Below are 11,750 nucleotides of genomic sequence, written 5' to 3' on the forward strand. Positions count from 1 at the left end.
GCCATTTCCTGTTCCTCAATGTTAGAACTCTGCCCTCACTCCAGCTGCATGACAGCACATGCACAGCTCAAGAGTTAAGCAGAGGGTCTTGTGTCTTACATCATCAGTTAGCACTGGTGACTACGCATGTGCGGAGTGGTCATGCAATCAGGGCACACATGGTGTAGCTCTGTAAGCCCACCTGTGCATGTTCACGGGAACCCTTAAAAAGCCGGACACAGACACCACCCTCTCTCTGTGTTCTGTCCTCTCTGTCCCCCATCTCTATTTCTCTGCCGCCCTCTGCTCTCCACACGTGCTCCTTCCCCAGGACTGGTTCTCTTGTCTCCACCTCCACCCCTCTTCCTCCTAATAAAGCTCTGATACTAGGTTTTGTCATGACATTTATGTGCTGGAACCAACGCGAAAAACTTATCATTCTTACACTTACCCCAGCAGAGACCCCTAAAGTTCTATTCCATTACATCATCCCCTACCAAAGAGGGATGTTGTTGCCAGTTTTTTAAAAAATAGCACACAATATCCCCAAGGTCACCCAACTACCTGCACCAGGACAGCCATGAAGGGGCACAGGAGAGGGGCTCTACACCACACCGCAATGACTGAGCAAGGCCACTGAGGGGAAAGGGGTTAACATTATACCCAATGCCAGGACATGCTAAATTTAAAGACTCAAGATCTAAGGGCAGAATTTGTGTGTGCATATATGTTAGCGACAGTCTTACTATGTAGCCCCAGCTGGCTTCAAACTCACCCTGCAGTGCAATCAGAGACTCACCTGCTTCAGCCTCCTGAGTTCTGGGGTTTCAGGCATGAGCTTATCCATAATACCAGAATTTTTAACACATAAATTAAATGCCAAAGCTTACTACAGTGCTAAACTACCCCAGCTCCAGTGGGCCACCAATATCGGGTTTGCCTTCCAGGAAGGAAAGGGTCTCTTACACATTACAAGGCTCACAAAGGCTATGCTGATGCCCATCTTACACATCTTACATCTCACTGGCCCTGATATGAACACAGACAACAGCCAGGGAAGCCCACACCTGTGACCAACTCCAGGGTACCAGGTTCTCTCCCGGTTGATGGCCGCCAAGTGTTAGTGTTCTTTCTCCTTCTCAGTAGAGAAGACTGAGAAAGAAAGACAGGTATATTCTAGTGGCTGGGACAAGCAGCTTACACTGGGCATGCTTAAGAGAGCTAACTTGTTTTTTAGTAGCCTGCAAGTAGGTACATGCCTCCAGCTCTCTAGCCACTGCGCGCCAGCCTTACCCCTGCCTTCAGCCCCAGATCTGGCCTGGGGTTTCTCCCTTCTGTGTAGGGAGTATCTAACCAGCCAACCCACTATTCCCAGAGAAACTGGATGACCTACGTGAAGAAAGGAATGGGCTGCACTAGCTTCAGGTCCGGTTCCTTCTCCCGCACGATCAGAGCTTGCCTCTTCTTCCGCAGCCCCAGGGCCTCGTCTACAATGGCCTGTGTCTCCACTGCACTCACTGACACATCGTGAATTGACATGTCACTAAAAGTGTAGAGACAGGAGGAAATTACAGTGTTAGACTAGAGTCAATGCTAACATTGTATAGACAGGGATACATTTAAGTTAATACCCTTTCATCAATAATTGATATTTCCTGAACACAAATTACAGTGTGACTCTGACCTCAAATGGGTAGTGATCAGCATTCGAATACCCACGTAACGCTGGAAATCACAAAAGCCATTTGTTCCCTCTGCAATTCACAACAGGACAAAGAGTTTTCGTATGTATTAATAGTATCACCTTTCTGACTGAAAGGCTACAGGAAAGGAAAGCCTCAACTATCTGTTTCCAACAAAGTCATGAGACAAATTTTTGTTCACCAAAATCAATGGTGTCTCCAAAATACAGGAAGATCTCAGGTGACCACTCCCAGCCTGAGATGACACAATACCTGCCCACCCAGTGTGCCCAGACTGTCTTGGTGCCTCCAGCAGGACTACTCCACACAGCCCCCAGAGACTTAATCTGGAAGGGCCAGGTAGGAACGTGCCAAGCACTGAGGCAGCTCTAACAAAGAGGAAAAGCAGGAGGTCAAGAGAGAGAGAGAAGGAAGAGCCTGAGCTGCAGAGGGCCTCTGGGTAATATAGGTAGGAATGAGCTTTGCTCTGGAGGCATGGCGGGGGTGGGACAAGATCAGGGCATGTTTGGGATACTGAATTTAGGAAGCACTGATGACAAAATCTTGGCAGGGGCTGTTACCCTGACTTCAATCCCTATTCCCTAACCTTACCAAACAACACACAGGCAGGTCAAAATAAGCTAGCTGATGAGGACAGCGCAGATGCTGAAGCCCTTGGCGCTCAGAGACTCATAGATCAGGACAGAGAGGGGGACAAAGGATGCTCCTGATGCTTACCAGCCACACATGGTGACATGATGCAGGCCTTACCATTTGAGGAACATTCGGAGTGAGTCCTTCCGGAGACAAGGCTGCTCTTCAAAAATCTTCTCCTTGAGAACCAGACCTTTGCTGTATCGGCAATCTTTCTCCAGTGCTTTGCAGATGAAGTACAGACATGCTGGCAGGAAAGAAACAGTTTAGGGCTAAGAGTGCTTTCAGAACCAGCCTTCCAGTCAATAGCAGCAGGAGAGTGTCCCACTCTGGAATCAAAGACTGCACAGCAATGGTGAGATGGCATCTTCACCAACTCCTACACCACTAACGACTGCTGAGACTGTAGATCCAGAACACACACCTGCAGGTGAGTAGGACAGCCAGTGACAGAAGCAAACAGACTGTATGACTGTCCTGTACAGCCGTGACCCCGTGATTCCATATTTAACAACTGCGGCAATTAAAAAAAAAAAAAAATCTAAGGAGCTCACAGTGATTAGCTACTGGCTCACAACCTTCAAAATATCTGGCCATCTCAGCTATTAGAGTAACACTGCCACCCAGTGGCCTAGAGGACAAGAGCATCAAACCAAAGACAATTATTCCTGGACCTAAAGACCTCATGAAATCTGCCTTACTAAGTTCTGGGTTTATCTGGAGCTTCTCACTCCTTACTTTTCTGTTTCTCACTTTGGGGATAGACAAGGGAATGTTTATCCTACAAATGTCCCACCTTATATTTTGGAGCACATCAACATCTGGCTAGAGAAGAATCTTGCTTCAGGATACCTCTAGTATCGCATACCCGTGAAGTGGGCTCCCCTTCCCTCTCGTTTTCCAACTCCATCCCATCAAGTGAAGACACAAGAGGTGGCAAACCCAGAAGCCAAGACCAGGCACCAATCTGCTGGCACCTGACCTTAGACTTCCTAGCATCTGCAAAGCTACGAAAAGTGAATGTCTGACAGTAGGCCACTTGATGTGGCCAGCATTCTGAGTTCAAGACTAGCCCAGGTGACATAGGAGACCTTTCTCAACAGAACCAACAGAACAACAACCCAAAAGATAGGACAATGCACACAGGAAAGGGGGGATCATTTAGAATACAGTCCTAATATCTTCCTGTGATACTTACAAGTATCCGATTAACCAAGAAAGGAAAACAGAATAAAGCAGGTATGTGAAAACATCTCCATTCTTCCTCAGTTTGGCACAAAGTCGAACAAGATCAATTTTGCTACTAGCTTACCCAAGTCAACCTCCCTCATCTGTCCTGACTCACTTGTGTAATCACTGAGGGTGTACAAAACAGTGATGAGATTGTCCAAGCAGGGCCAGTGGTCAGGATTACACCGAAGCCCTTCCTCAAAAGCATGGCGAGCCAGGGGAAGCCGGATGAGCCTCAGGGCCACGTGACCGATTTTATACCAAAGGTTGACATCTGTGGAATCCAGCATCACTGCCTAGAAGCAATATAAGCAGAGGGTACATGTATGTTCTTGAATAGATTTCTCACTGAGCAGGCAAGGTGGGGATAAAAGGGACAAAGCATTGCTCCAGTCCTTCCAATTACTCAGGGAAATGGCAAGGCAGTGTGCCTACTTATAACTAATAAAGCAGGTTCACTTTTGGGAGCCACATGTTTCCAAGATCTAGAGAAATGACACAAAAAAGTCACATGGAACAGGGCATGTGACTCACACCTGTAATCCCAACACTCTGGAGGCTGAGGCAGGAGGACAGCAAGTTCAAGACCAACTTGGGCTACAAAGTGAGTTTCTGGGCAGCCTAGGCTACATAATGAAATCCTCCTCAAGAAATACAAGTTATATAATAAGCCTATGTCTGTAATCCCAGCACTTGGGAAGAGGAGAGTTAAGAGTTCAAGGTCACCCTCCCTTTATATCCCTGAAATACATGAGAACTGTCACAGACAAACTTTATTTTTTTAAATGTTACCTGAACTAATTTATTTAACTTAGAACGCTGTCTCAACATACTGTGCTAATGGAAATGTGTGTCCTTCACATACATACTGTGCTAATTAATGGAAATGTGTGTTCTTCACATATGTAACAGGGAAAGAAGAGAAAGAGGACTCTGGGGGAATGCTGTGTTGGTGAAGTGCTTGCCTAACAAACATGAGGACCCAAGTTTGACCCTCGGAACCCATTAACAATGTGCGCATGCTTGTTCTAGGACTGGAACAGCAGAAAAGGGTGGATCCCTGAGATTCTCTGGCCAACTAAACTAGCTCTGATTGGTTGAGCTCAAGGCCAATAAGAGACCCTGTACTAAAAAAGCTGGACATGTTCCTGAGGATAGCATTCAGCGTCAACCTCTGGCATGTGCACACATGCATACTTGGGAGGGGAAAAGGAGCTGCTGAAAAGATGGCTCAGGGTTTAAGAGCACTTGCTGCTCCTGCAGAGGATGAGAGTTTGGTTCCCAGCACCTACATCAGCCAGCTCACACTTGTAACGCCAGTTCCAGGGGGACCTGAAGCCAAGGGGGACCTGAAGACAAGCACCTGCAGTCACATACACATATTCACACATACACATAATTAAAAATGTAACAAATCTTTAAAATAAATCAAAAGAAGAGGAACTGGATACAAAGAAAATATGGGAGTCTTATATGATTCTAGAAAAATTATAGGCTTTGAGATCTTAGTTCACACCACTGTTCCAACATTAATTAACAGAATGACCTATGCCCGTGTCCTTATCAACAAAATCAGGATAAACTCACCCTCCTTGCAAAATGGCCTAAAATTGCATGGTGAGTACTTGGCACACTATCTGGTGTGGTGATATATATTGTGTACCCTAATAAAATTTACCTTAAGATCAGAGGACAGAACAAGCCACTAGATTAAACACAGAGGCCAGGCAGTAGAGGCACATGTCTTTAATCCTAGCACTTGGAGGCAGAGTCCATCTGCACATCTGTGAGTTCAAAGCCACCCTGGACTACATGTGACTGACTCAGTCTAGGAGAGAAAACAGAGCCAGGCAATGGTGGCACACACCTTTAATCCCAGGAAGTGATGGCTGGGCAGAGAAAGGTATGTAAGGCATGAGGAGACAGGAACTAACGGCTTTTCAGAAGAGGTGTCCCTTTCAGCTAGAGGCCTTTTCAGCTGGAGCCTTTCAGGCGAGGACTCGGAGGATTTCAGTCAGAGGATTCATGGAGTTGGCAAGGTGAGACGTGGATGTGGTTTGTTCCTTTGTCTCTCTGATCTTTCAGCATTTACCCCAGTATCTGGCTCTGGATTTTTTAAGACCATTTAGGAATTCGTGTTGCAATCTGGTGCACTAGAAATACCCATAGAGAGAGCAACAGAATAATGCCAGTGTTACTATGACTAGAGTGCACTGAATACAGTGTCAGGCTCTGGTCTTCGTACTTAAAATGCACCAACTTGTTTACTCTGCTCCAAACTTGCAATGTGGTCCTCCAACCTCAGCCCTCCACTGTTCGGTTTATCGATATGTGCCACTATGCCCAGATTTACTCTTTTTTTTCTCCCATTACATTGGTATAGACCTGGAGGTTCAAATGGATTAAATAAGTCACCTGGAGTCACATGTGTACTGATGGTAGACAATTTCACATATAATCCTCTGCACCGAAGTCCATCCCAGTCCCTAACTCTGCCTTTGCAAGCCTTTCTGCATCAATAATGCCTTGGCAGAATAGCCTGGAGGGTCACCCCTACAAATTCTTCTTTTCGGTCAACAAGACCACATCGTACCCCCTTCTTCCTCAGTTTTCTAAATGGCTATTTGAGTACTACCAACTCTATACCTCCAAATAGAATTCCATGGCCGTCTCTAGATCTTCTCGTTGGGCTGCCAGCTGGGCCAGGTTCTTATATGTGGAATATTTCAGTATCAATCCAGGGTGTTTCAGCCCTTCTTTCTCATCTCCAGATGAAACTGCCTGAGAGAAAACAGAAGCAGAAATGACACCACAGGCCTGCAGCTTCAGCAAGCAATCCACAGGGGACCAGGCCAGACACTGCTTGAGACAGCCCAGTCCACCTCACCTGGGAAATGCAGGTGTTGCAGATAGTCTTGGCAGACCCAACGGCCCCAAACATACAAGAAAGGCCAAACTACCATGAAGCTCTCCACAGAAATCTGGGAATCACGAAGGACAAGGGACCCCATCTGCACCCCTGCTGCTGCATCTAGTGCTCAGTGTAGCTGGTAACATTCATCAGGTCTGAAAACCCAGCCTAGCCAGTCCCCCTATTCAGGGACAAGCGTGAAGAGGCTTCCTGGGGTGAGCAGACAAGACCTAAAGCTTTGCCCCAGAAATCTCTGGGTTACAAGTCAAAAGGCCAAGTTCCTGGCTCTGAGTCATCACATAGCTACCCACAAGCTATTCCAACTAAAGAGCTGGTGTCAGTGAACTCTAGAATAAAAGGACACTAATTCCTAGCCTGGATATCATATGTGAACATGAGATCAAAGAGTATAAGGATTGTAAACATCTTTAACATAAAGAGTAATTTCACCACTGGTTTTATAGCAATGCCTTAAAAACATTGTCTTCCAAGAAATCACTGCATAAAAACTATTGCCAGAGCAGGGCATGTTGGCGCACACCTTTAGTCCTGGCACTTGGGAGGCAGAGGCTGGCAGATCTCTGTAAGTCTGAGGCCAGCCTGGTTTACAGAGTAAGTTCCAGGACAGCCACGGCTACACAGTGAAACCATGTCTTGAACCCCACCCCCTAAAAAGAAAAGTGTCTGGGCATAGTGCAATGTACTTTTAATCACAGCATTCAGGAGGCAGAGGCAGTCAGAACTCTTTTAAAGATCAACCTATCTGGATAGAGAATTCCAAGCCAGCCAGCATAGTACCCAGGAGATGGGGGTAGGACAATCAGTTCAAGGCTAGCTTTGGCTACACAACAAGTTCAAGACTACCCTGAACTACATGAAATCCTGTCTCAAAAAGAAAAAACTAAAACCAAACGCATGTGCGTGCGCACACACGTACACATGTGCAAAACAAGAGACAGACAGACAGACAGACACTGAAAAGCACTACGTAGGGTGGTTCCATGTCTGCAATCCCAGCATCTAGGAGAACCCTGAGATTCAGGCTAGCCTGGACTTCAAAGTGAGACTCTGTCTCAAAAGCCACAGGCCAGCCTACCAGTGCCTCACCTCCCGCAGCAGCCGCGCCTCCAGGAGCTCATGGTAGGCCTTGGCAGACTCCTCAAACCTGTCATGTTTCTGTAGATCCAGGGCCTTGTGGTATAGGGCAAAAGCCTCTGCTTCCTGCAAACCAAGATAGGAAATGTTTTACAGCACACAAAAGTTGATCCTTTTAAACCAAAAATGTGTGTAAAGGGAAGGCTCTGAGCTACTGTCAAGTTAACTGTCAGCCATACCTCTACAGCAAAAGAAATTCTACCTCTCAGTGTCCAGACCTCACTCATGGGAAAAAGAGTCCCTTTGGGCACAGAGAGAGAGATGTAGGCACCACTGAGTATAGGCAAAGGCAAGAATATAGAGCTCTTCAGCAGGACTATCTCCTGAGAGAAACAAGTTCAACATGAGGCAGAGTCAGCCATCAGTACAATGCAAGTTCCCCTTAGAACGCCACTGAGGAATTCACTGAAAATGAGCAGCAAGGTCTCCCTCAGAGGAAGATCTTAGAGTACATACCTGAGCCTCCTTTGTCTGGATTTTGTGGCTTTTAAAGCTTCCTTCATGGTCATCCTCAATTGTGGAGCTGGCATTTAAGGCTGCAATTCTAATCTAGAAATGAGTTCAGAGGGAGAGCAGCATAGTGCTCAGATGAGTACAATCCTGCTTCAGAACATACTCTAGGCTACTATGAAAAGCTATGGAGGAATGAACCACCAACAATCACCCTGAGGAAAAACCCAGAATAAGAATTTATCTGGGATGCTGCCAATCAGAGTGGAGGGTAAACCCTGGATACTGTCCACCAAAAAAGTCACAGAGGCCGGGAGCACCCAGCTTGTACTTAGACCTATGTGTTAGAGTAACAATCCTAGCTGGGCATGGCGGTGCACGCCTTTAATCCCAGCACTCGGGAGGCAGAGGCAGGCAGATCTCTGTGAGTTCGAGGCCAGCCTGGGGTACTGAGTGAGTTCCAGGACAGCCAGAGCTGTTAGACAGAAAAACCCTGTCTTAAAAAGCAAAAACAAACAAAATATCAATCCCAATGAAACATGTCAATCTAGTGTCTTTCCTACAAATGTGACTGAAGCCCTACAAGCAACAGCCAGTCAGTGTCCTCACCCACAGGTGTACCTGCACAAGGAAAATTCCCCTTATCCCCAGAAGCACAGTGCAAACACTGTCACCAACAACTCAGGCAGGCGTCAGCTCTTACCATGTTCAGAGATTCAGCACCACCACGGAGGGTCACTTCCCATCACTGGTGGAGGATGTGCCAGTCCACAGTCCCCTAAAAAGGAAATACGACCAAGGGGTTCAGGAAGAGCCAACAACAGTACTGTGCTAGGGCCCAGCTGTGTCTTGGAAATATGGGGGGGGTGGGGCAGAATTAAAGGGAGGCAAACCAGTGTGGAAGCTGTAAAATATGATGGGGTGGCAAGAGAGTGAGATGTTAGAACGTCCTATGTTGTTCCTGGGAATGTAAAATGGACCCCATGGAAAATACACTGGCAGTTCCTCAAAATGCCAAACAATTAGCATATCTTCAGATCTCAGAAGAAAACAGACACACCAAAACGTGCTCGTGAATGAACATAGGAGCATTATTCCTAAGAGCTAAAAGGTAGCAACCACAATATCCATAATGTGATGAACAAATAAAATGGGGAAAGCCCATGAAAGGCCATTGTTCATTCATAAAAGAATAATATTCTGGGGTTGGGGATTTAGCTCAGTGGTAGAGCGCTCGCCTAGCAAGCGCAAGGCCCTGGGTTTGATCCCCAGCTCAAAAAAAAAAAAAAAAGAATAATATTCTAATACATGCTACAACATGAAGGGACCTGTAAAAGTAAGCTAAATAAAAGGTGCCATACACAAAAGAGTCAACACTGTCTGGTTCCAGTTTGTGACATATAATAGACAGGATGGCCAGCAGGCAGGGAGAATGATGAGATCAGGCTGTGCCCTGCTTGCTCTCAGTCTGTATTGTGTGTAAAATATGGTTCTTCAGACTGTGCCTTGCCCCCAGAGACTCCACTTTGAGAATGGAGGAGGACTATGTGCATGGTGAACCGGTGACCGTTCATCTGTTCAGCACCACCCACACAGCACTAACTGTGGTCATTGATGAATGACTTATTCCTGGAGTAGAAAGGTTTCCATACTATCACCGTATCAGGTGAACTGGGACTGCAGGAGCACGTGGGCATACTAAAACTTTTATCAGGAAAACTAGACCCAACAACTTACTGGACACCCAGCACTGCATTGGCCACAGCCCCCACCAACCTAGCATCTGACTATCCAGGGTGGGCATCAAGGGCTGACAGGCAGGCATGCTGTGGATATTGCTCTGTGTAAATAAAGTTCTGATTGGCCAGTGGCCAGGCAGGAAGTATAGGCAGGACAAGAGAGTAGAGAATTCTGGGAAGTAGAAGACTGGAGGGAGACACCGCCAGCCGCTGCCATGGAAAGAAACATGTAAAGACACTGGTAAGCCACAAGCCATGTGGCAAAGTATAGACTAACAGAAATGGGTTAATTTAAGATAGAAAAGGTAGATAACAAGCAGCCTGCCATGGCCATACAGTTTGTAAACAATGTAAGTTTCTGTGTGCTTTCTTGGTTGGGTCTGAGCGACTATGAGACTGGCGGGTAAGAGAGATTTGTCCTGACTGGGCCAGGCAGGGAAACTCTAACTACACAGGCAACTCCCAACTTTCCCAGGAGCTTCACTCACTCAGGCCCAGCTGTTGACCGAGCCTACCCAGTTGCTGCCTGTGCTAGCTGCTCTCCTGTTTGTCCATCTGCCACATGATCATCTGGACCAATACTGCCCTTCCCCTCTGCAAAGGGACTCAGGTCTGCAGCTTTTTCTCAAACCCATGACCAGCAGCAGTCTTACTAACAGCAGCAGCAGCTTCCCCAGAGGTGGAGACTATTTGCATTTCCATCAGCTTTCCTATGTCCTCTTGAACTCTGCTGTGGCCTCTTGCCTCCCCCCCACACACAGCAATTCTGGGGAGGGGGGAGGAGAAGAGAGAGAGAGAGACAGGGAGACAGACAGACAGGGAGGGACCGAGACAGAGAGAAAGCGAGCGAGCTTCCTCCTGAAGGAAGGAGCATTCCCCTGTAAGCCTTGCCTGCTTTCATCTGTAGGCTGGGGGGGGCAGTGAGGCAGCCACTACACCAGACTACTGTTAGTGCATGGCTAAACCACAGCGATTTCCTAACCACCTGGACATTTCACATGCATCAAGTAGGAACTGGGCTGCTGTCCCCAGTGTTTGCTTCCTTTTCTCTTCTGAAGAGGGGTGAAGAAGATCCTTTACCAGAAGCATGCTCTTGTATGGAGATAGCCACCATCACACAAAGATTACTTCGTAATCTGCAATGTGTAACCTAAAGTCAGTATTAGTAATTAACGCTGGGATAAAGAATCTGTGTTTACCTCAGCCGGCGTTATCAAGGGGAATAACTGGAAAACCGGTGCCACTGAAACTGCCATACCTTGTGAATTTGTTATTCTGTTATTACTTATCATTACTTTATTATTGTTGTTGTTTTGGTTCTGTGAAAAGACACAAATATTTGCATCTATGTTTCTGACACAGTGTGCTCAAAACAGGAAGGTACCTGGAGAGTTCTGTGGTTTGAGTAGTATTTATCCATTCCAAAACTCACCCAAACTCATCTGGTTCCCAATGTAACAGTGTTAGGAGGTGTCGGGGCAGGACTGCGGAGATGGTTCGGCCCTACAGGGAACACAAGCTCAGTTCCCAGCACCCATGTCAGGCAACTCACAACCACCTGTAAGGCCAACTCCAGACAATGCACCACCCTCTACTGGCCTTCAGGGGCGCCCGCACCCATGTGCACATACATACACACCCACACACCTAACTAAAGATAAGAAATCCTATGTCTATGATCCCAGTGCACCTATAGCAGGATGAGAGGTGGAGAAGGAGATGCTCTGGAAGCTCACAGACCAGGAAGGCTGGTGTGCACAGCAGTGAACAAGAGACCTTGATTTCAAAACAAAGTGAAGGGACCAGTGAGACAACTCAACGTGGAAACAACCCGCAGGAGTTCAATCCCCAGGACCCACACAAACAGGGAAGAGAAAAACCTCCACAGAGCTGTCCTCTGACCTCTGCACGTGTGCTGTGCCATATGTACATCCACCCCAACAGACAGAC

The 11,750-nt window shown here is 46.9% G+C and overlaps 1 protein-coding gene across 2 annotated transcripts in view; it reads right to left on the bottom strand.

The window, feature by feature from the left end:
* Cabin1 (calcineurin binding protein 1) overlaps positions 1-11,252 on the bottom strand; it is a 122,493-nt gene extending 111,241 nt beyond the window's left edge. For both annotated transcript variants that reach the window (XM_036168235.1, XM_036168234.1), the window contains exons 1-8: positions 11,233-11,252; positions 8,765-8,839; positions 8,068-8,160; positions 7,564-7,677; positions 6,192-6,326; positions 3,661-3,841; positions 2,433-2,562; positions 1,373-1,522 (exon numbers count right to left, since the gene is read on the bottom strand). In XM_036168235.1, the coding sequence (XP_036024128.1) occupies positions 1,373-1,522; positions 2,433-2,562; positions 3,661-3,841; positions 6,192-6,326; positions 7,564-7,677; positions 8,068-8,160; positions 8,765-8,767 (806 nt within the window). In that variant the 5' untranslated portion in view covers positions 8,768-8,839; positions 11,233-11,252. The remainder of the gene's footprint in view (positions 1-1,372; positions 1,523-2,432; positions 2,563-3,660; positions 3,842-6,191; positions 6,327-7,563; positions 7,678-8,067; positions 8,161-8,764; positions 8,840-11,232) is intronic.
* Positions 11,253-11,750: the final 498 nt, after the last annotated feature.

The sequence above is a fragment of the Onychomys torridus genome, chromosome 18 (genome assembly GCF_903995425.1).
Source record: "Onychomys torridus chromosome 18, mOncTor1.1, whole genome shotgun sequence".
NCBI lineage: Eukaryota > Metazoa > Chordata > Mammalia > Rodentia > Cricetidae > Onychomys > Onychomys torridus.